This window comes from Stegodyphus dumicola, chromosome 2 (assembly GCF_044657685.1).
Source record: "Stegodyphus dumicola isolate Sdum_Otavi_A_Nest chromosome 2, ASM4465768v1".
Lineage (NCBI taxonomy): Eukaryota > Metazoa > Arthropoda > Arachnida > Araneae > Eresidae > Stegodyphus > Stegodyphus dumicola.
Window position 1 is genome coordinate 148710481 of NC_140769.1, and position 26893 is coordinate 148737373.

A 26893-nucleotide genomic window follows, 5' to 3' on the forward strand; every position below is an offset into this window, starting at 1 on the left:
AACTTATAAGATCAATAAGTTTTCATTTCTTGATTACATTTACTATTCATATTTGAAAAATTATTAAAACATGAATTTATTTCTCATAGTCATTGAGAAGGATACTATATACCAGTATCATAAAGTTGAACATTTCTGTAACTTAAGTATATACTACTGTTATTTGCTTGTTATTATACTGTTATTTACTGTTCTTAAGTATATACTACTGTTATATTAATATTAAAAATTAAGGGTGCATTTTCATTTAAATAACCCCAAAAAGAGTAAACTTTGTCTCTAGCAAGATGTTTCAGTACCAGGGTGCTTGTAGGAGGTGCAGGATACACAAAGAGGACTAAGGATTACACAACAATGTATGGTTGGAAATGATACATGCTTGCGATACTGCAGACAGAAAATACCAGAAATGAAAGAACAGCATATAATTGAGTACGTGTTTTAATATTAAATTCGCATTCACAAATATAACAGAGATCAAAGAAGGAGACTGAAATGTTTATATTGAGCCTATAATAATACAGACCTTGTATCTCTGACACATGGAATTTTTGATATTCTGGAAAATTACAGTCATGTCCCAGATTCCCTAACAGCTACTGCAATGCATGCAACTAATTTGTCTGCATCATCAGCTGATGGACATCAGCTTATGGTCTTCGTATGGTTCTAGAAATAACCAAGCAAGACAGATTAGCAGGCCAATGCACTAGACCATCATGATCAATTCAGTGTTGGCCAAATGAAAGTTCTAAGGCTCCTTAAATGTAATTGGTAGTAACTGTAATCCTTAATGTAACTGGTAGATTACAATATAATAGATATGACTGGCTGTTAGAAGAACCAAAGTTACTATTGGGAAGGAGAAGCCTAGAATCCAATTATAATATGGCAGATAATAATTCTTACCATTTAAATTTCTCTCTCTAGATTTCATTCCCCTCTTATCAAATGCCCTTTAAGTAAGAGAATTTTTGCCTTTGCCAGAGCATGCTCTTGCGATGTACTTGACAAAGTGTCCAGCTCATAATCATGAGATCTGGAGTTAAAAACCATTTTATTCTTTGCAGCTTAAAAACTTAAGACTTTATATGGCACTGCTAATCCTCGAAAAGAGACACTTGCATGCAAAATATACATACAGCACGCAAAATATTTTGTAAAGCTATTTTTCAGACCAAGACAATGGCAAATAAACAAAATTGATCCCATTATTTAACTTAATAACCCATTAAATTTTTAATTACAATAAATTTAATTTCAATAGTTTCAGAAATTAAAGATTCGATACATTTATATTTAAATAGCAATAAAAAAAGAGGAAAAAAAATTATCAAAAGTGCAACTAAATTTAGTGGTGCCATCTTAAAAAATAAGTAACTAATCAGAAGTGGTAAAGTGCATACTACATCATTACCAAAGATTTTTTATGAGACTGAGATGTGCAGTCACATTTTACATAATATTTTACTCTCTGTATCTTATATAAGTGGTCACAGATTCAAATTACATGTGGGCTGAACACATGATCTGAAAGCAGTTGTTAGGACAGAACATTTACAAAATTTAAAAACATTCTGAACAGCAAAAATATTTAATAATAATGATAATTCAATTTTAAATTTTACTCACTATATATTTATCAAATATAAACAATAATAATGCAAAGGGGAAAAACCCTAATTTATATTTATTTTTGATTGGAAAAGTTGGTATCTGCAAGAAATTTCTTTTGGTTATACCTTTGTAATGCAAAGATATTGAAAGGCAGAGGCTGAAGCAAGGTTGGCACTTGTGCATCCATCCAGGCATATTAAATATCGCTGGGCTTTGCTAATTGCTAAGATCTTACCCTGGATGGAATTCTAAGGAAGAACAGTCTATAGGTAGTCTGAACGTCTTCCCCCCCCCTCTTTCCCTAAAACTAGTCTCTCAAAAGCATTTTGACTTGGCAAGTATTTTGAGTGCCTCCTTGCAGCACAGATACTATATGCTTACAAACATTCATGTCTTCTCTGAGAATCCAAACCAGGCCCTTTGTTACTGCATTTAATGTTACCAATCACTACTCCATCTGGGTAGCAAAACATACTGAGAGCTAAATATCAAATTTTACACTTTTTTACAATTTTATAGAGACACATTTATTTCAGGTAATTTCAATATGTTGAGTAGCCATTAACTAATTATTAACTTAAGCCAGAAAACTGGAAAAACACCTGAATACTGAAGCTCCATCAGCTGGCAAACTTAATTTACAGATTGTATTGTGCGAAATTCTCCAAGCTTATCCCAGTCATACGGCCTGGCATGCCAGCATTGTTGAGAAATACTTGTTGACACTGACAAAAGATTGCATTACAACACCTTCCCTTCTGGACATGTGACTATGTAAAAATTGATGATTCAATCTTCTTTGTTTTAGAATTCAAACTCCAGTGCTCAGTATAATAGAATGCTAGAAATATTTGATGGAACTATAGAGTTCCCCCTCATTCAGGATTCAAACAAAGGAGCCGAGCTTATAAGTACCACTGCAACACAGTATGCATTCTCTTGCTCATGCCTGATTAACCCATCTCTTTGCTTAGCTGTATTCTCCATCTATTTAAGAGGTAAGTGCACATGTAAAATTGTGGGGTGCACCTAGCACCCCTAGTGCTGTATCAATCAAAAAAATATATATATATGTTTCTAAAGAACAGTTCCTGTTCAAGAAATAAAAATGGATATTTATCTTCATGATGGGTGCAGCTGCATTGTTATACATTGTAATGCCATCACCATTCTACTCATGACTGCTAAATTAACTGGGGTCATCTCTCAACCCATCCCATGCCATGCAACTAATTCTTTAATTCTCATTTTGTTTCAATTTAGCCATATTGTGCATTGGCTGGCAAGAATCTAATTAATTAGCACTCTGTACGAAGACTGCTCAAGGTAAGCAAGCCTCTTTTAATAACTTATTAAAATGGAACAGATGACACTGAATAAAAAATTAGCACATCAATGTGCTTCTGTAATATAAATTATTAAAAATGTAGATGAATATTTAAAAGAAAGACAGGAAGAGTAGAAAATTGTTTGGAATTGTTACACAATAAAAAAATAGAACTACACAATATAAATAAAAAAAAAGAAACTGACTGAAGATAAATTAGAGCAAGATATTAAACTTCTAGGGAGTAAAATGATAAAATAATAATAATGAAGTCTAAAATCAACCATTATTTAAAGAAATTCAAAACTGAACATGTGAAAATGAACTTAAATTATCCATCTATGGAAGTTGAAACCAAAAGACAGATTGAAGATAATGTGAAATTACGTAATTGTCAATTCACAAATTTTATGGAGAATTTTTGGAATTCAGAGTTACAATTCCCGATAATGCTACGTTTTCGATAATTGCAAAATTCATTTGTTTGAAAAACCTATTATGTGGACATGCAAAGTCGACCATCAAAGGTCTCTTAATTTTAGAAGCCAATTATGATTTGGCCATAAGCATTCTTTAAAATAGATTCGGTCAAAATGACTTAATTATCAATATATACAAATCTCTAACCTCGTAAATTTAAATCCCTTCAAAGTTCAAATAAAGTGATAACACTGCAAAAACTTTATGATACAATTAACATTCAAATCAGAAGTCTTTAATACTTGATGTAAAAACAGAAACACATTCCAACATGTTTATTCCATTCAAATTTGATGGAAATTGTTCCAAAACAATATAATCTTAGAATTTCATCATATAAATGATGAAAATTCTTCAACCTATGATTTAAGCAAATTTCTAAACTTCTTTGATTAGAAATAGAAATGCCAGAGAATATAAATTTTTTATCTTTTCCAAGCATACTTAAGCTGGAAATTAAGAGTATTACAAGACATCCACCTGCAATGAAATAAAAGCAAGCTTTCACCACAAATGAATTTATGGCAGCCACAGCATCAAATCAAAATTGCATTTTTTTCACAGTCATGACTTAGAATCATGTACAATGCTTTTAATGAAAGAAATATTTTTAAAAATAGGCATGTTGTTTTCTGCATCTTGCATTTAAAAGACAGAATTTTGGAATGCTGACAACAGGAAACCAAAGTGTATAAAATTTGCAAAGACAAACAATTGGAAGCCATATGTTTTATTTAAGTCCATTTTGACAATTGAAAATGTAGCAACTGATAAAAGGGATTTTCATCATTACTGAAAAATGATTTACGAACTAAACAGCAGAATGCTGAAATTGATTCAGCTGTTTTACATTGTGTAAATAACAAATTTTACAAGCCTGCACTATAAAAGTTAAAACAGGAAAGGAAAAGTTTATTAAGACTTCTCTTGGATAATGGAAGGATGAAAAGTTTTTGCACTTGCAAAGTTAGCAAAGAAATTAAACCTCGAAGTCATAGGAAAAGAAAAATTGACTGTCTACACTTTTGGCAACGCCTTATCCATTCAAAAGAATTTTGATGTGGTTAAATTACGTCTAGTACAGTCAAAAGTCGTTAATTCAGACACCCATAATTCGGAATGATCTATAATCCGGACATCAAAACTAAAAACTTTCTGCGCATGCGCCGCGTTGACACATGCGCGTAAGACCTTTTACGACTGCACATATCAGCTTTTACGACTGCGCAAGTGCAGAATACGTTTTCCCGTGCGCGTTTTATGTATAATGGAGGTATAAGCTAAAATTATCTAATTATCTATTTCAGTTAATGTTGATGATTGCGTTGTTCCTTAATTTTCGAATTGGATCCGGCTTATTATTTTTTGCAGACTGTAAGAGCAATTTTATAAAAGTAAGCTTAAACTTTCGATTATATCAAATAGAATTTCCGATATATATTTGTTAATATGTAAAGGATCTAAAGCGAAAGTATGTTTTGAAATCCGAAATCTGTTTATCAATTTCACGCTGCTCGGCGGGGGGAACGCCGCGCCGCGGCGGGCGCGTAATGAATTGGAAGTTGATTTGTCAGCACTATCCTTATCTTCAGCGCAGATGTTTTTATTTGGCTTATAATTCCTTACCAAATGTAGTATTTCATCTCGATATGCTCCGTCTTTGATATGATTTAAAACAAGTTCCTGGTCATTATAATTCGCTTCCGATAGCGAAAAAAAGTAACAGAGGTTATTGATAACGAAAAAATTTCGATTGACAAATTAGTCGGTGTTCTTGACACAGCAATTATAGGACTTGAACAGCGGAACTTTGTAACTGAACAAGAAATTATGTCTGTTTAATAGAATTAAAGAGAAAGTATTATCACATGAAACGAAGCAAAACTTAAACAACTTACATTAAAAGAAATGTTTAATAAAGTAAACAAGTAAATATTAAGCTTTTTCTTTTTGCAAATTTTGATACCCTTTAGATCATAATTGTTCTTTATTTCATAAATTACGGTTTCATATTTTTAATTTTAGAATTTCTGCATGCCATCTTACGAGATTTAAACTGATGATCTATAATCCGGAAAAATCGATAATCCGGAATCGCCGAAGTCCCGACGAGTCCGGATTAACGACTTTTGACTGTACATAGAAGTTCTCCCAGTTTTAGAATGGAAGTTGAACTGTTAGTAATTGATCAAATATCATGTATAAACATTTCTCCTCTGAGCTCAAAAGAAATTAAACAAAATAGATAGTTCAAAAATTTGATATTTGCAGATTCTCCAGATAGCAGAGAATCCACTGCCATTTTAATTGGAACAGATTATTATTATAATATAGTAATGGGATACATTAAATACTTAAACAGAAACCTTGTTCTAGTGGAAATTTATTTTTACTGTCTACAAGAACGAAAATGTGACGATAACATCTCTTTAACTTTCAATGCAGTAAATGTGGGTAATGATTTTATTTCCATAGAAATAACAAAATTTTCAGACATGGAACATTCAGGATTTGTTGATAAGAAGGAAAACTTCAATTTAACTGAAAATTAAGTCATTGAACATTCTGAATCAAATATAATGGTTGAAAATTCTTGTTATAAAATCAGATTGCATTGGAAACACGACACATCAAATCTAAGTGATAATAGGGAAATCAAGGAAAAAAATTCAATCAACTTTAAATATGATTTGAAAAAAAAATCCTAATCTATTTTTCGAATACTGAAATGTATAAGAAGATCAATAAAAGAAAAATATTATCAAACCAGTTACAGAAATTTCACATGAAGAAAATGTTTAATTTTGTCTGCCACATAGGGAAGTTACATGCAAGGAATACTGTCTGCCTACGGCAAGAACAGATCCCACCACAGTGTCTGGCTGGTGGCGGTCGCTATAGTAACAGAGCTAGTATGTTTCAAATAGGGATGAACCAAGAGTTGCTTTATTGTTATTTCGTTTTTGGCGACTGTTGTCTGAGGGGAAAACAGTTTATCACTCATCTTCTCGGTTTCATTCCAGCTGCACGCATTTTTTCTTAAGAAATGCATTACCAAAAGAAAAATTCTTATCAAAAGACCTCACATTGTATTTTGGAGGAACAATTATTTACACTAAATGAGGAAAACTCAAGGCAAGTGAACACCATATCATTTACATCGATGAAACATGGATTGACAGCAATTTAATTTTAAGAAATGTTGGCAGCATGATATGGTTTTGGGCGCACAGATAAATGTCAGTTAAAAAAATAGACTGATTGTTGTCCATGCTGGCTCCTTCTGCAGGATTTAGTCCACAACTTGTATATCAGATCAAAGCGGGGATTACCATGGGCATATGAACTACGAAAATTTTGAAAAATGGATGTTGGAAAAGCTTCTTCCAAATTTACGACCCCAAAGTGTGGTATGCATGGATAATGCTCAACATCACACAAAAATTGAGGAACCGACACCCACGAAATATGCTACAAAGCAAACAATGGTAAATTGGCTGATGAAGAAGACAATATGCTGCGATCCCAAAATGCGAAGAGCGGAACTTGTAACTTAATAGAATGTAATCGTTCTAAAATGAGTAATTTATAAAACTGCCAACATCATAAAAGAAAACGGGCATCATGTTGTGTGTCTCCTTCCTTACCACTGTGATCTAAATCAATTGAATATGTTTGGTCATCAGTTAAAAGACTGATAAGGGAAAGGAATGTGACTGGGGACTTAAGCTTGGAAAATCTGAAAAATTTAACACAAAAAGCTTTGGATGAAGTCACTTCTCAAGAATGGCAGGTGCACTGCAACCACGTGGAAAAACTTGAAAATTCTTATTGGGACAAGGACGAACTTCTAGAAGAGATAGTGGATGAATTAATAATTCAAACTGCAGCGCTTCCGATTCTGATTCAGAAGAAATGGAACCTTGCGGCAGCGTTTCAGACGACTTTTCAGATGTATACCTCTATAAAATTCAGATTTATACCTCTATAAAAGTCCTCCATGAAGGTATCCTGATAGCTCTCTCAAGTTATGAGAATATTTCTACGTTCAGTATTTTCTTTGCCATTATATAAATAAAAGACTACCAAAAGTGGGCAACAATGAGCCTTCGGCTGAGGCGAAGCCCCCTTGTGGATAATAAAGAACACTGCATGGTTGCTTCATTTTTCATTATTGTGTTCTTGGGGACCCATAAGCCATGGTATAATTTCCTTAAAAAATAATTTTTAATCTTTAATGAAAATTAAATAAGTTTCGTTTCATTATGAAATTATTAATACAAAATTATGTTAATGCAACAGAGCTCACTGCAGTTATAAAAGCCAAATTTTGTATAATTATATAAATTTCGTATATTTTTAAATATAAAATAGGTAACTGAAAAATTTAAGGGACCTTAACTTTGTTCCGATTTTAACATTTTACTATGTTACTAGCTATTACACTGTCCATAAAAAGCAGCATAATACATAAATGTGTGCTGGGAATTATGAGGCCTACCAGTGGCTGATCAATAAAGTCACTGAACACTGGTAATTCGGTCCGAAGTTTGAATCCCGTGAACGGGCTGGCTGCATGGGCGTTTTCATAGTTTTCCCCATGTGTAACGTATATGAGCCAGTTTCCCTTAGGAAGCCCTCCACAAAGGCATCCTTCCTATTAGGCATTTAACCCTGGAGGCTTTCCGTAATCATATAAACCAACCCAAACCAGTGGTAATTAAGGTAAAAGCAGTTTTGATTTTAATTCACCTTCGCTTCCTTTCGCCATTAAATTGACCAGCTTTTGGTTTAGTCTGAAGGTATGTGAAAAGAAATGTTCACAAAAAGTATTTATTGAGAGCATGGGTATGTAAATAAACACTTTTACTTTCAGATGATTCCATATACATTTAATGATGAAATTTTTAGTCATTATTAAAGCACGTGCAATGCAATAAATTAACAGAAAATTTTGAAATAAAAACATAGCAGAACGTCATTTAAAGACTGAAGAAATTGCTTTGGATATTCACAGTAGATTAGCTAGAGGGGAGAACTATAAAAATTTAATTTATTTTATATTTATGAAGTGTGTCTATACTATATTACAGAGAATGAGGCAATCAAGTAGATTTTTAAGATGTCATCTATGATTTTGCAAGCAAACAAATAAAAAGGAGCAAAATAATAGCATGATTTTTTTAAATGTAAAAATAAAAATTTTTCTTCAAAAATAGGCACAGATTTTTAAATTTATTTCCCTACAAGTTATTTTGATATATTTTTACTCATCGTACATCAAGAGGGATGGCAAATTCAGTGACTTGCACCGCACACAGCAAAATCAAAGACCGTTTCTTGACTGCAAAAGCTTGATCTACGCCATCGAATTTTCATTTTCGGAAATTGGATGTCGGGGTCGACGCAAAGGGTCAATGATCATTTTACTTGAAACTAAAACAAAATGTGAATATCGCCAAATCATCTTTAAACGCGCCAAGGTGGCAAACTGGACACCCCTACGAAAAATGCATGGAGGTAGGAAAGGGAGGAGGGGCCAACCCGCGCTAAAAGTGAAGCACTGCTTTGAGGCTTGGGTCACCAGATGGGGTGTTCTTTGTTTACATTCAGAGGCTCGCTTGACAAGATTCTGATAGTATTTCGACACACGACAGTTCCATAGAAATCGAAAAAGGGACACTTTCGCATGAAAGAAACATTCATAGTGGGATGGATAACAGCAATTTGTATAGTTTAGTGGCATTTACGTAAAAATCACATCTTGGTTATTTTTCGATAACTAACAACAGCGATTTTGATTATGAATTTGTTTTATAAAATTATAAGCTGTTGCACTACAAAAATATAGATTTTAAGAAAAATGTTATGCTTAAAGAATGAAAAATACCTTACGGTACATTTAAAATTGTATACGTCTTTCGATACCCTTGATAGAGTATTCGCTACTTTTATTTTATTTTCCAAACGTCAAAAAGTTTTAAATAAAACAAATTTTTTTCACATCCATATATTATTGTAACATGTACCTTTCAAAATTTTTTAGAGGAGAGGATTTACTGCTGCTCATTTTAAACCCATCGTTTTAATTTTATATATCTGAAAAATAATCACTTTGGGCTTACACGTTTTATAAATATAAAATTATGTACATTAAAATATTTGTAAATAGGCACATAGGTCAGATTAAATAGAGTAACGCATGCAAGGGCTATCTGCCTAAAGGGAGAGATGCCATCGTGGAAGAATTTTGAAGAAAAACTGACCTTTGATTGGGTATTAAAAATAATATAATTTTCATTCAAATTATATTCATATATATTTTTTATGTAGAACTTTCGGGTGTATGCTAAATTAGTGTAAATTACTTTACACGAAAAATATAGTGAATGCACAGAAATTAAAGATTTGCACATGCCGGAAATGAAAAATAGGAAATATGTATGGGTATTTATGCATGTGCTTGCAAAAAGCATGTATCTGCCTTTGACAAAATACTTAAATATTCATTAAATTATTTATAAATGCATTTGAAATGAAGAATTTATTCACTTATAAACAACTGTGAAAGTTCTGTGAAGAAATCTAATTATTAAATGTATCTAATTTATAATGATTATAAATGTTATCTAAATATATAATAACCTTAATATTGAATTGTAAACATAAATTGAAATCCTGTTGACAATAAAACTATTTAAGCAAGAATTGTTCGTATTGGAAAGCAATCTGTTAAAAGGTATTGTAAAGCAAATGTTATGAGATGCGCACTTAAGAACGTAATAAGGAGTTTTGGAATATGTATTGTTGAAATGAAGGATAAAAAAAAAAATCTGATAAGTATAATTAAAAGAATTATTCCCCTTACATTTTATAATAACTCAGTTACAAGTTTTAAATAATACTTTTAAAAAAAAAAAAAAAAAAAAAAACTTATTTTATTCCCTTTTAGAAATGTTCAGAGAAAGTGAAGTACTATTTTTCGCTAATTCCTAATAATTCTCTAATTTAAAATGAACCGAATAGAGCATTAATTATAAACTGACTTACATTTTTCAATTTAAAAGATGCCTCAGAAGCCAAAAAATCATGTCATATTTAAGAAAGTATTTTAGGAAGAAGCTCTATAAATAGAAAAGAAATAATGCATAATTTTAATATTAATAATACAATAAACTTTGATCTGAATTTTTGTACCTTAACCGTATGAAATCGAAATTACCTTAATTTTTTTTCCTAATGTAATTAACGAAAACTTGTAAAAATATTTCATTCAAATTAAACCATTCTGAGAAAACTGTTGTGTGAAAAGTATAGCATTTAATTCCGTTCAGAATGAATTGTTGTTTAAAAATATGTTGTTTTCATATACTTAGGACTCTGAAGTGTTGTAGAAAAAGAAAATAAATACATTCATATGTATATTTACGACGTAATTACAAAATATTTACATCCGAACGCCTCAAATCCAATTGAACTGAATGGTAAATGACCCAATGTTTTGGTCACCACGCAGGGATCGCCGGTGCTTCAGAGCAGGGTACGGGAGAAACCTGTTTAGGGCGACTCCATCTTACTTCCTACCTCCATGGAAAAATGGGTCAGGGCACGTGTCTCCGGCAACAAACAACTGCAGACAAACTGGCGAGAGCTATTCTTACCATAGAAAGACAGTAAATTATGCATTATTTATGATGTGTCATCACATGCCCCACGCTGCATTTCTTTAAATGACTGTCTACATGTCGGGCCAAATTTATTCCCAGAAAAATCTGAAACTTGTTAAGATTCAGGCAGAATCCAATAGCTTTCACTGCAGATATAAAGCAAGCCTTTTTACAAATGCATGTACAAAGGATTGAACCTTTTGAATGACAACATATATGTAGATGATGTGATTGGAAGTCAATAGACAATCAATGAAGCATTAACTACGACTCTAGAATCAATGCAGATTTTTCAGAAAGCAAACATGCAGCTTCACAAGTGGCACATTAACTCAAAACAACTACAGGAATTGTGCATTGAAAACAAGCATCAATACAGATGAAAATCCTGAAATTTTTAATAAAAGAAAATTTCCCATTTAATCCGGCAGAAGGTGCACACCCAATACTGACCTTGGAGATAGTGCGGGGTGACTGGGTCATCCCAATCAGTTTCATCAGGAAAATGTGCTATGCATTTTATAGAAACCATTTAATTATAAACAATAATTGCAATACATTTAATTATAAACAATAATTGCAATATTTTGTTAAGAAACATTCCTTTTATATTTCAGAAAACTTATTTAAGTATTTACGAAAAAATTCCATTCAAAATAATTACATACCCATTCAGGGATAATAAGCTAACATACACTTCCAGCAAACATAGGAAGAATGAATTTTACATGAAAAACTATCACACATTTTGCAAGAAATTGTAGTTTTGGACCTTGGACGCATAGCAGATTGGCCTTTGTCAAGTTTTGGTTTCTTTGATGGGTGTTCTTCTGATCAACAAGAAATGGCATTATTGATGCTTTCATGAAGCACTTAAGGAAGCATTGGCATATTTTTTCTTATCTCTGTTTAGGGCTGTATAAGAGATATAGCCAAACTTTTACGGAATTTTCTCCTATTTCCATATTGTAAGAGAGGGAGGGTTCTTTGTTGACGATAAGGCAACTCGGGAATTTATTACAGCGACGTTCAACACACAACAAAAAACCGCCATCAGCCATCTGTTGGTTTTTCGAGCTGTCAAATATAATGATGACATTTCATCAACTTTGTCTACACCACCTTTTGTTGCATTATAAAAGTGAATTATTTCTGGTTTCTTTGTATCATCACTTTCATCAATGACATCACTGCACTGCATTGTAGGTAACAAAACTACACTACACATTTTGATTTTTTTTAGGCACATATGATACTAGTGTTGCATTCTTTTGGAATCCAAATATAGAATAAACTTTCCTAGTTTTTGTTTCGATCAACTCTGTGGGAATTTCAGCCTTGTTTCTCTTCAGGGTTCCTTCAATGGTTAGCTTCTTTGATAAAAGTTTGTTTGCTAGAAGATAACCCGTATACCACTTATCCATTGTTGTGTTTCTGCTGATCCAAACAAAGGGGTGCACAGGCACTTTGTGCTTCCAATGGTGAATTTCAATTCTAAAGAACCTTCTGGCTGTTGCCCTGCGTATATTTCCATGCTATAGCTGTAAAAAGTTCTAGAATCTACTAAGGCAAACATTGGATTCCATACTTCGTTGGTTTGTTGGGTATATATTGATGAAAGGAACATCGCCCTCGAAATTTCTCAATTTTTTGTTGATAGTAACATATTTGCCAATAATGTACACTGCTCAAAAAAAAGGGGGGAACAGTTATATATCTCTCGTTCTATGGGTCAATTCACGAAATTCAAATTGCGAGGATACATAGTAGATAGAAAATGGGGGTTCTGCGGCAGGTGGGTCAGGGGGCGCGGCCAATGACATCACAGAGGGTGGGGCCAAAGGCAACGTCATCACACTAGGTGGCGTGGTCACGAGTGGAGTTGAGGTGTTGGTAGACTGCTGGTTGAGTTGTAGACCTCCTGCTTTTCATTTAAAGTTAGTTTTTTTTTTAATTGGCAACGGGATCATGGCGTCCTCTAGGGATGAAAAATGAAAATAATCTGTTTAGGAATTGCTCATGGTGTCTTCTACGGACGAAAAAAGAAAATAATTTATTTTAGAAATTTCTTTTTAAAAAAAAATATTCTATTATTCAAAATATAGAACTGAACTCTCAAACAAAATATCTCACCAGCTCAGTAGTTTGAAGATTTTAACCACTAAGCTGATGTGATACATTCAGATTCAGGTAAAAAAGCCTATTTAAGAAAATGGAATTTGAATCGACTCATCAATTTATTTTGATACTTTTATCCTTTCTAGTTTTTCATGAAACTTTAACTTATTTCTCAGGTTTTCTGTTTCATAATAACATATTCATTTACTGTCATATTTTTTTAATACTTAACGTTTCTAATTTATTTGTAATATTTTATTTAATTTCCACATACTATTTTTTTTCATACCTTTCATAAATTTCAGAATACCCTGATTTTTAACTTATACGTTATATTTCACAAACGTTCCCGCACGTGCTGTTTATTTGTTACATTACTTAATTTTAGATGCAATTTCACACTTTTTTTAACGTTATAATGTTCAATATATTCTGAATTTTAACTTCATTTACTTTTTTTAAACCATTCTAGTATTCTATACACACTTTAACTTAAAGGTTTGAAATTCTATTTAAAAAGAAACGTTTATTTTTCGTGATCTTAGTTCTTTCACTAAATTTTCTAGAGAATTTCTAATTTCTTTCACGTGTTTAACAATATCTTCCTTACATTAGCGAATATTTTTTTTAAAAAACTTAAGCCTATAACTGTTAATTGCTTTTCTTACGTTCATGATTTCCCTTCTGTGTTTATATTTCTTAATTCTAGCTTAACTTATTTATAATAATGTTTTTATTTCTGTCTCATCACTCGTAATTCCAACATTTTATCCTTTTTTATTCATTTTAATGATATGGATTGTTTTCATTTACTCTATATTCAAATATTTCCTTACAATTTTTATAATACTTGTTTTATTCCTCGATCATAATAGATCATCTACAGGTTTTACTCAGAAATTTCCATTCACAACTTTACAGTTTAATACCATTTATATCTAAATGTATTTCTTTCTCATATAGTTTTATAGTCTTCAAAGTTTCTAACATCATGTTTAGTTTTAAATCCCGATTACCTTTAAGTGTGTTGATAATTTTCATTTCTAATTTTACAACCACGTTCAGTGTTTCATCCACACATACCAAAACACACTATTATTTTTTCATGTTTTAGAGACACTGACTATACTAATTTTACTATTTTTCCTGCACTAATTGCATCTATGTCAGCACTCATGATAAACTAGCAATTGTTTTGCATCACACGCATAAAGAAATTCTTAAAACCAACTTTTTCAATATCGTACTCAAATTACTGTTTTCCAGATGGGAATTACCAGTATTCTTTGGTTTTACTCTGTTACATCTTTTTAAATTTTAACATCTTACTTTTAATTCTAACATACATCTTTTGAACAGTTTTTTCTTTTAATGATAGCCTTACCTTATTTGTTCAAATTAATTCTTTCATTCACCTTCTTTACTACCTTTCAGTACCTTCATAATTCACTATGCAAACGCAATGTCTTTCACTGACATTCTGTTTAATAATACTACAAGTTTCGTTAATTGACAAAAAGCGAATTATTTCTCAGTTCAAAATAGAACTACTATATTTTTGCACAAACATTACCTTTATCCATTCAAGACAGCCCTTAACCTGTAACTGACGTAGTGATAGGAAAGGAGACTCTTATCATATGCTCTTTCAACATTTGAAATTTCTAGAACTTCTTTGACAAGTATATCAATACCATCAGAAAATATACTTAACATTTTTACCCAGTTTAAAGGCAACATACTGTTATAAGAATGGTTTTAGTTAAATTTATAAGACAAATAAACACATTTTGTGCTAAATAGGCATAAACATTTAGATTCAGAATATTTCTTTAAAATCCGATGTAAGACTTGAATTTCATTCATGATACGGATTGTCTCTTGATTTTCTTTTTGTTTACCTTACACTAATAGAAAATTTTTATTTTACAAGTTCAGCTTTTAACGAAATAAAAACTACGATACACCAGCTGTTTTTAAGAAAAGGAACTTTGATATATTTCTGGAAATGTAAATGCTTTTAGAGTTTTCTTTCAATAACGTTGATTTTCATTACTTTACTAACTTCAATAATTCTCTTATTAGCTAATATGAATGAAAGAAGATTGTCAAAAATGTGACACAGTATAATTCTTACGAACATACGTACCTTTACCAGCATACAGATATTACCGATTGAAATGAAGAAAGATAAAGATATTTTACTCCAATCTACATTAAATTAAAAAAATATTTAAACTTTCATACATTCCAAAGAATAAATGAGAACTCAATAGATATTGTCATGTTTGTATATATGAGATAAAAGTTTTATGAATGGTATTTAAAGTAATGCTTAGAACTTCATAAAAGCGAACATTCACTATGTTAATACACATATCATCAGTTATTTACATTAATCAATGTAATATTAATCATTACATGTACTATATGCATATATATTTAAAGTTTAATTGTCTTACAATTGAATAATTAACTATTGAGAGAAAGAGGTTCATATCTTACACTATTTAATTCACATGGAACAAATTTTCCCATCAACCACATTGAACCACGTTTATTAAATTCGCCAAAGCTCTTTTATTTCTGCATTTTCACACTCACGACACATTTTAAATGTAACTATTGATTACCATTTCAAACACCGATATCATAACTCAGTGTAACACTACATCATAACTCATTTTTTTCCATACTAACTACAATTTTATATGTTCAAGAAGTACATCTAAGACATGATCATTTTCTATGTTCTAGCAAATCGATTCAATTGCGAACATACTATTAAGACTTGCGATTTTAGAAGACTTGCATGTATTAACGATGTCAACGTTTCTTCGTTTTTGTAAGATTCGCATCAAACCATGTCGCATTCGAATGTGGTGTAAGAGATCACTTTTTCTTTTAAACACTTGTAAACAATGGATGCAATTTATACGAAGAGAAGTATCATGCTGTTTCAAAACATCATCATCAGCATATTTCTGTTTCTTTTGACACCAGCAAAATTAAAAAAAGAAAGATTTTCTTTTGAGATTTTCTTCAAATTCTGTTTTACTTGAAAAAATGTCCGAACATTCAATACGATGTAAAGATTCATATTGTTTTAAATTCTTATGCTCACTAAATATTTTTTATCATGATTTACTCTTAAAAGTAACTTTATAAGTTTTCATATCCTTTTTACATGTAAAAAACTTGTGATTACTCACTACAAAATTCTAAGACGAGAAGCTTCGCGACTTTTCAAACTATAAACTTAAATTTTTTAGGACATACACTACATCTGATGTTTCTTTCATGAGATTTCAAATATCTCTTCAGATTACTCGTATTCAAGAAACCTTACAAATATATCACATAAGTTCAGCGAATAATCGCTTCATAAACTCTTAAATTTTCAACATGAGTGAATCACGTGAAGCATATACTGCACTGTAAACATACAATACTTAAAAAAATTGTTATAAAAAATAAAAATACATTCATTTCACCAAGAAGCTTTTCTATTTAAATACATTTATTTATTTCCAAAGAACAGGTTTCTGTATTACATATAAAATATACTTAGAATTTTCTTACATTAATTAACATCAAATTAACAGCAATATCCATTTACTGACATTTGATATACATGTTTGCTTTAAAATTAAAACTAAAATTTCAATATATTTCTATTAAAAAACATAAGTAAAAAAAAATAGTCATAACATCAAACAAACACAGAAATTTAAATAGAATAGCTGTACTTATATTAATGCATTTTTATAATCTTCATAACATTTCAATTCAAAAAAACCTATCACAAAATAAATGAAAAATTATTTTCTGCCTTAAAGAATCTCTTATATTTTTAAAATTAATACATAAAAATATATTTTCACCAATATATTTAATTCTATTATCAACACTTATTATAATGCAATCATGTCTTGTTTGTGAAGGATGATTTACAATGCAACCTTCGCATTTAAATAGTTTTTTAATCACTGAATTTAATTCAGTTTTGATAGAGTTTATGAGTTCTTTAAAAAGTTCATCATCATCACTTGCCATATCCGAACAACTGTTTTTACATTTGATTTGCAACGGTAAAATAATTTCAAAAATACTTTTATATAAAGTATTAGATACATCAGGAATAATTTCTTTCAATTTTTTTAAAATATCACAGTTTACTTTTAGATATGTAGGTTTTAGTTTAAAAGAATTTTCATCTTGTTTAAAAACTTGTTGAAAAATACACTCACCTTCTTTGTTGAAAACTACCAACTTATTATTGCAAATGATGCTGGCACTCGTATAGACAAGATTAAATTCATATATTTTTGAGGAAAATTCTTGCCATGTTGCAAGAGTTATAACAACACCGCGTGTAGTAGGGTATAATATTTTATTTTGTTCCACACATTCACGTAGATGAATGGTCATTCTGTTTTCAAACTGATTTATGGACACAAAATATCCCCAACCAAGAGTCCACTGTGCAATCAACTTCGAACTTTCTTTTTTCTGTTCTTGATTATTCGGCATGAAGATATTTTCAGGAACAGATTTCATATAGTGGGCAAACCAGTCATCCTCTGGAAGTTCATCCTCATTATCTTCCAAGCGTTGTTTTTTAATTTTCGAAAATTTTTATGTTTCGGAATGTGATACTAATTCTAGGATCTTTTAACGTCAGGTTGAGAGGGTATTCCATGCATCCAAAATTGATTCGTTGGGGGTTTCATTACAAGGAGAGTTCCATGAGTTAAGTCCACACTTCGAGATGTGAAATTTCGCCTGGTAAATACCATTTGACGTTTTGCACCTAAACTGATAGGTATATCACTTTCAGGTTCGAGACAAGTTTCATTGTCTTTATGCGTTGAAATTTTCGCCACTCCGTCAAGATAATAGTTCAATAAAGCAAAATTATATTTTTTGCCAGTTATCGTTTCAACATAATCTTTTACATTTAGAAGAGTTTGAGTCCATGGTTCTGCACAAATGCTCGTTCCAGAGAATTCGTAACTAAGTCCTTCATCACCAAAACCGAGTACTTTTCTTCGTGGAACATACTGAGTCCCATTAATTTCAAAACTAATTAATATTTTTAAAATCATAATTTGATAGTTCATCTAGCAAAATATCAGCTTCATTTCGTGAATAAAATTCTTCGTATAATTCCACATTTAACTCTGTATCACATATATTCCTCATATTCACTTTTGAATCTAACGACAATTCTGAATGATATAGAAATACATAATTCATTGCATTCTTAAATAGCAAAAATTATCTAAAACATACATTAACGAAATGATTTCATCAACACTTATCGTGATACATTCTTGTCATGTCTTGTTTGTGAAGCCAGTCTTTCCGGCGTCATATGTGTAAAAATAATCGTGATAGGATAGTGGAAAAGAGTTATAGTGTCCTAATGTTGTTATTCTGAACCTCGATATTACATATATGCATAAGGAGAATCTTAAAAGCATCATCCAATTTTCATGATAGAGTAATGGAAAATTTCTAAAACTCTGATAATCATACGCGAAAGAATGTATTATCTTAAGGTTGTTGTTGCTATTCCAAGTTTGATAGTACATCAAGGGTCTTCCTTCACTTCTGTATGTACTGTCAAACCCCTGACAGACATGAAGCACATTATTGCTATGTCTAAAGATAACTACAAAGTCAGATAAAGGTTTAAAAAAAAAGCTACCTCTTTTTTAAAAAGACCTCAGAACATAAAGGCATGTTCTTGTGCTAGCAAAATCAACTACAGCTTATGGTTATCCAATTAAACAGTAACAGTCAAATTCAAACTAAATATGTGGACTAGCAGTGAAAGACCAGGCAATTTAATTTCAACCTAAGCTGGCTCAGTAACACGCCTTAACAAACTCATAACTCGTCGTAACCTAGTTGTCGCATAACAAATTCAAATATCGGCAGCGATAACGCAAAGATGAATAATTACAAATTAGCGGAGCTGGTAGGAACTAATGCAGGGTGCAAGCAGTGGCCAGAAAAAAATTATGTTTTATGGAAAAAGAAAATTATAGTAAAGGCTGAATTATAAACAACTGCTTAAGTTACATAATAACTCTACATATTTTGAAGAATAATTTTCTTTCTCTTTATGTACTTGGTTTCTTTTTTCAATACATTTCCTCTTCATTTTAGAATTTTTAGATTTAATTAAATATTTCTGTTATTCTAAGAAAATAAATGCATGTAGATTTTATAGGAAAAGTTGCTAATTTTATTTCTTTAGTAATGTGAACATTCAGAATAAATATGAAATGATATACGGTAAGGGCCGGTTACAAAGCTGATGTAGCAGAATTTTTAGAATTTAGTGACACACCGAGCAAGAACACCAAGAAATGGCAAAATTTTAGAATTTATAATCCACAGAGATTGCATCAGGTGGGAAAATGCGTAGCACCAGCCTCGCGTATGATGCAAAAGCTGTAGCTAGGGTTTACAGCGACAGGACTGAAGATTTTGTGCCCCATCCTGTATACCAAGAATGAGAAACATTTTATTCTAAAATTTTGTAACATCAATTTGGCATCCCATGGATGCTGTGCCCGGGAATAGATGTCCCCCCTTGCCCCACCCTAGCTACGCCACCTCTAATATCAGAAGTAAAACATTTATATATTATGTTTTCGCTGTTTTTCAGAAAATTCTCCAAAAAGCAAAAGTTTATCTTAAACTTTCTGTAAAATACATCCATTACGTGTTAATACAGTCAAATACTGAAAATCCGCCGACCTGAAATTCACCAACTCCTGAAATCCATGTTGCCTCTCAAAATATAAACATTCAGTTTATAGGTTCCGGAAACCGCAACATTGAGTATGAAATATCAAAGACCAAATAATGACATCATAATTACCAAATACTACGAGTCATAACGGAAATACCAAATTATTGAAATCGTGATAAGTTTTTTCTCCTCTAATTTGCACCGAGGTAAGAAAGCAGATGATTCACTCAACTCTTCTTTCAAGTTCACAATTCACATTGTTGTATTTTCTGAGCTTTGTTATTTCACGAGATTATTTAGTGCTGCCTTTTTTTTAATTCGGATATTTTGTGAATAAATTAAGAATATTTTAAATTTCAGCCCTTTTTAATACAATTACAGATTAGAAACGCACTCATAATTTTACTGCTTGAAACGTTGAAAAACATAAACACGTTACATTGACGGTAATGCAAAAAGTTCAAATTCTGCATACTTCTCAGTTTATAGCAGAATTGTATGGAATTGCGATACGATTGTGTATGATATATGGAAAAATATAAAAAAGCTGTTAAAATTTTACAGCAACAGTGATTCTAATTATTTTACAGCAACAGTGATTCTAACACTAGAATCCGAAACTGGAAATCTCTGCATGAGGTGAAATCGGCAAACCTCGATGCTGTGTATATATAATACAATGAACAATATAATCAGTTTATGTATGTAATAATAATTTAATGCATATAATAAGTTATTGCAATAATGTATATAATAATTTAATTAAATGTATCTAATACGCCTTATTTATTTTGCATTTTTAGTCTGTATATTATGATTTATCTTTTCTGTCCCGAAATCCATAAAATACTAAAATCCGCACAACCTCTGGTCCCAAGCTTTGCGGATTTCTGGAATTCTACTGTACCATGAAGACATTTGTCTGGAATCTTCTAGATTTCTGGGTCTGTAAATCTTGCCTTAAAATCCTTCTTAACTTTGTAAGTTGCAGTGTCTAAAGTCTTAAAGAAAAATTACTCCTACCAATTCTGCAACAGCAAAAAGGCTCGATTATTTTTAAAAAAAATTAGAGGAAAAAGTATGAATTAATTTCATAAAGAAAACTCATGCATATTGAGACAACTACATGGGAAAAACTCTTACCATGAAAAAATTACAACAAAGGCAGTTTTAATTAATTACATAGCTATTTTGCTTTTGCTAAGAGTTGCTTCATAAATTGTGCTAAAGCGTAAAGCAGTTACTACCTTGTTTATTTTTTAGATTCAAAATACTGTACAATAGGTCGTCAAAATCAAAAGTAATGTCACTTTATATGATAGACAAAAATAAAAATGCTTAATTTTAATGTTATTCCCTGAATATAATTTCAATATATTAGCATTATTTTAATAAAACTGATCAATGTTATAATATTTTTAAAAAATATCGTCGAAAAATTCAAAGATTTCCGAATTAAAAGTTTTCTATAGAAACTGATTTTAAATCCCTAAAGTTTCACTAACAGAAATACTGTGGAACAATCTTGGAGAATTGGAAACTCTTCTTTCTACACTATATATAGCTACAAAAAAGCTACAATCTGAAGAATTAACAGGAGGCGAGAATGGAAGAATGTGATGTTTGTTCTTTCTGAAATGGAGGGTTTATTACAAAAGGAATCATTTTTTCAGTGAAAAAATGAGAGACTAGTTGTTTAGACAATGAGATCTTATTGGATTCAATATATGTAGATCCGAAACACATAATTTTGTTGAATGACGAACAAATTAAAAAGGCAAAGAAAGCCATCTATGAACTTTCATTAAAAATTAAATTATTCTCAGAACAATTGGAGTATTCAAATCAGGACAGTCAGACTGCAGACATTGCAACTGAGTCTCTATTATCCTTTTCCACTGCTGAATTAGATTTTGAGAAATATTTGGATAATATTGAAAAGACTAAGGCAAAGTGAATGAAAATAAAGAACCAAGAGCCTTTATGTATGAAAATGAAAAAATTCAAACAAGATTTCTACACGGTCTTTTGATGAAATACAGAAATATGATTGCTGTCACAAGTAAGAGCTCGTCCTCCTACTCAAGTCAGTGTGGACAGACTCTTCTCAGCTCTAAAGTTTATCAAATCGGATCTATGGTCCTCTAACAAAGATCTTGCCGAAGTTATTCTGTTTCTTAGAAATTACTAATGCCAGTTTTTCCAGTTCATAATAAATTCCAATTAATAAAAATAATTTGTTATGCCATCAATGTCTTTTCTGTAGCATCTATTACTTCTTTTATATTAAAAAAATAAGCTGTATCCCATGTGTATATGTTTACATATACAGTACAAAATCCGAAATCTGGACTCGTCACGATTTTGGCGATTCCGGTTTGGGATTTCCGGATGTCAGATCATCAGTTTAAATCTAGTAAGATGGCATGTACAAATTATAAAATTAAAAATATGAAATCATGATTTATGAAATAATGAAGTCTTTATGATCTAAAGAAGGGATTCTCAACCAGTAGTATGCAAAGAAGCAACGTATTTTAACTATTAAATTCAAAAATTAAAATCCCAACATCCTGATTGAGTTTTTCCTCTAACACTCATAAATTTATCGGATCTGAGTTTTGTACAAAAGCGGTGGTGATAGTAATACTTTGTAGTGCTGTTGCTAAAGGTTTTCAATTTTTGTTTAGATGGTACGCGTTAATCAAAAGGTTGAGAACTGCTGATGTAAAGGGTACCCAAATTTACAAAAAAAAAAAAAAAAAAAAGAAGAAGAAGAAGAAGCTTAATATTTATTTCTTTACCTCATTAAACATTTCTTTCAATGCAAGATGTATAGTTGTTTAATTTCTTCATTTTTTGTGCTAATACATTCTCTTTAATTCTGTAGACAGACAAAATCTCTTGTTCAATTACATTGTTGAAGTCCTGTAACTGCTGTGTCGAGAATTCCGACAAACTTGGTACTCGAAATTCTTGTTACTTCAAATTCTTGTTAAACATGTTAATCGAAACTCTTTTGTTTTCAGTAACTTCTCTGTCACTTTCTTCACTATCACTATTTTCTGGATCTAGAACCATACTACAGATTTTTGCCATTTATTAACTGATTGATGATTGAGAAACATTGTTATCACAATGAAAACTTCTTTTATACTGTCTGCATTTATTACCGCTTCTCGACATTTCTTTACAAAATCCGTTAATTGGAAAATTTCAATTTTGTTTTGCGATATTCGAAAACCTTTAAAATCCGTGGCTATCATAATCAAATTTAGCTGTTGTTCACTATACATATTTGGCTATGCATCATGAACTTGGTGACTAATGACGAGTTGTTACGTTAAATTTTATCTTGCTTCTATGACGCACTAAGACAATTAAGCTTCAATTGCATTAGTTTAGTTACTTATTATACTTATGCCTATTTCTTGCACATGCTTAAGGCTTATCAAAAGTTCTGAATAAAAAAATTCCCACACATACTTAAGTCTTATTAAGGGCCTGCGCTAGATATCTTACCGCCTGATGCAGTCTCTGTGGGCCCTAAATTCCGAGACCCGGTGCCGCCTTACGAGCCCTGGCACTGGTTCTGGGTTTACGTGAATAACAAATCAGATATTCTTAATTCAAATAGCCCTAAATGTAATCTTTAGGTCTATGAGTATCATTAATAAAATCTATTTCTAGTATATGGAAAGAAATTTTTGTTAAATTTTTCCTCGTCAAGATTTTTTAGCACATTTAACTTAAATCTGTAATCATCGCCAAGCATAATGTCAACATAAAAGGTTACCATACTCCTTTGTTATTCAAATACTAACAAAAAAAATTGCTTGGGAATCGCTACATGAGTCGTTACTCAAGATGCCAGTTGTTGATAAACATGCAGTGATGAAAGCAAAGTATAATAATGATTCGCCAGGTTGGCATCAAATCAACAATGTATCTATGTGGAGTGTGTTGGTTTGAGATGTGTGCAAAGCAGATATGCAATGAGAAAAACATTATTGGTGATTTTGAGGTCCGGATTTTAGATCATTCCAGATAATGGATGTTCGTATTTCGGACTTTGTACTGTATATGAGAGAGTCACAGTCTTTAGGATTTGACAGTCAGTCATTTTGGGGTACTTTTCCGTTTTGCCGGGGCTAACGATTAAATTTGCCAATAATAGTACAACTGATGCCAAATAGAATATCTTCACTGGTAACCTTTTACACTTCATTTTCAAAACAAGTTGCAGCCATTTCTTATTAGATTGATTTCATTTTCAAAACAAGTTGCAGCCATTTCTTATTAGATTGATTGTTTCTTTCAATACTGGCATAACATTACATAGAATTTTTTAAAAAAGATATAGTTAAATTTTATACCCTAAGACCATCTGCGGAAATTAAGTCAATTAGGAAGCAATCACACTGCTCACTCGAAGGCGAAAATATAGGAAAGGCAAAATTAAGGGTTAAATTCATCAATTCTAATGAGAATGCACTAGCGAAGGAAAGTGCTGTGGGTTTTACATAATTTTTTAGTAAGCTATTTGTACGAATTGAAATAATTCTTACATTTAAACTTGTATTCCAAATTAAGATTTAACTTGAAATTAACGAAGATAATTACTGAGAGAATTATGTTTTTGTAGCGTAGTTTACATGGGAGAGATCACTTTGAGTTACGTGGTATGAATCGGTGAATCAGGATGTTGCACCATGGAAGCATAGTAAATTCTTAAATTAATGTCTTTTTACAAATTTAGTCTTTATTTATTGGCTTTTTATGAAATTTTAAATCATATTAATATGTTTATGTCTTCAAAATAAAAAAATTCTTAGAACTAAAATTTTTATGTGTATACTGTATGCTGTTGCCAACAAAGTCTGCTTGGCGAGATATGCGCCGGCGAAACGGAAAAGTACCCATTTTTGTTACCAACTCCACAACCCTAATAGTGGGAAGGATTTTATGACGCATTCATTAGAACTAATTAAGATACAATAACACGGAGAACAAATTTTGATTTATAAGTCAAACAACAAAAATCAGCATTATATTTTCAAATTTCGCAGGACTAGTTTCGATGGTTTTAACCTTAACAAGGATGAACCTTTGCACTTTTGCAGCTGAGGATGATGGTTCGGTAAAACCATCTGTGAAAACCTGTGAAATTTGAAAATAGAATGCCGTATTTTTTGGTTGACTTCTAAATTAAAATTCATTAGAACTGTTAAAGAATGTTTAAGAAAGATTGTAGAGAAAGCATTGTTCACTTTCAAAGTAATGTTTACACTACTCTTTGAGGTTGAGTCAGTCTTTAATTATGACCACTAAGCTATGTTTATAATGAAAATGACGAGCCACAGCACTCAACTACAATGCTCTTCCTAAATAGTGGACAAACTAATCTGAAGCATTTCCTGACTCTTGCAAGTATCATCAGTAACAAAACAACAATTGAAAACATTATCAACACCATGACATTATTATGAAGAGAAAACATCATCAAGAATTGCTGTTGAAACAGTTGTAGTGTATGTGAAAGCAGTAAATAATATACTATACTGTAATGGGTTGCCTATTTCGTCAACACTGGGCATTGCCTTATGAATATTTTCATAAACGTGCTGATTATCAGAAAGTATAAAAAAATCAAATAGTAGGCATAAAATTAAAAATGGCATTCAGCATAGCATGCATTTCATCTCTGGAATGCATGTGATGTCGCATGAACACAAGTAAATGTTGGTAGGCAATACCATTCTGGCATTTACTGTACTATCTCACCTGCTCTGAATACACTGAATAACACCCATTGTCCAAGTCAGAAATGGTAAGCATGCAAAATGTCTATCTACATGCAAAATGGAAGATTTACTTACATTCAAAAAGTTAGAAAATGCAATAGTTCTATGTGCAACTATCTTACTCTACTGCAGCAAATCACAAAATACAGTACAATGATGACAGGGAAAGCTATGATTAAATGAAAAACTTGGTTGTGCAAGCAATAGTAAAAACAATTCTTCAGAAACAAAGCCAAAGCAAACTGCCAATAAGAAAATATGCGAATCCCGCACCCAAAAAAATGCCAGGTGATAAGACATTAAAAAAAAAATAACCAAAAAGAAAGGTTTTTCATACTATTTCTGAAAGAAATACTAAAATATATATTTAAAACTATTTATTATGTGTTTAACATCAAATTAATATTTTATCTTGATACTCTAGTCATCAAAATTAACGGATAAAGATAGAAATAAAATTAAACAATACTTAATGAAAAATTATTTATAGAAATTTTGTATAGATTTATACAAAAGCATTAATTAACATAAATTACAATGTTTAGCAGTTGATTATTTGCAAAATATTGAAATTAAAACCAAATTTATGGAAATATAGAAAACAATAGAAAAATTAAGTCACTTTTGTGAAAAATGTTTTTTTTTAATATGGTGCATAGTCTCCTTGGACAGATATTCACACCTCACATCATGATTTCATAGACTAAAAAGTGTTGATCAAATATTGCGGAATTTCATGCTACCCTTCTAAAAGTGCACTTTTCAACTCTTGGAGGATCCACGGAGGAATCTGGCACATTGAAATTCGGCACCCCGAGACATTCCACAACTGCTCAGTTTGGTTCAAGTCGGTTTAATAAGGTGGTCAGTCCGTTCAAGGGATACTTTCTGTTTGCAAGTATTCTGACAGCACCTATGCTCAATGAGATTGAGCATTGTCATCCATTACCAAAAACTGTGCCAACAACTAAACAGTCTAATTTGGGGTAATAACCCCATCTATGTATCCTCCCAGCGGTTACAGTGCACCCTTTAAAGATTTGCAGCTTGGTGCTGTCAGTTCTCATGATTCCTCCCCAAATCATTAAACTACGGTCACGGAAATGAGATT

General features: G+C 31.4%; 1 protein-coding gene across 4 annotated transcripts in view; it reads right to left on the reverse strand.

The window, feature by feature from the left end:
• LOC118179808 (uncharacterized) overlaps positions 1 to 26893 on the reverse strand; it is a 36444-nt gene that overhangs the window by 3042 nt on the left and 6509 nt on the right. The window contains exon 1 of one of the 4 annotated variants that reach the window (XM_035348969.2): positions 527 to 1230. The exons of the other annotated variants lie outside the window; for them this stretch is intronic. Within the exon in view, the coding sequence (XP_035204860.2) occupies positions 527 to 577 (51 nt within the window). The 5' untranslated portion in view covers positions 578 to 1230. Of the gene's footprint in view, positions 1 to 526; positions 1231 to 26893 lie in introns of those variants that run through there. 4 annotated transcript variants of the gene reach the window in all.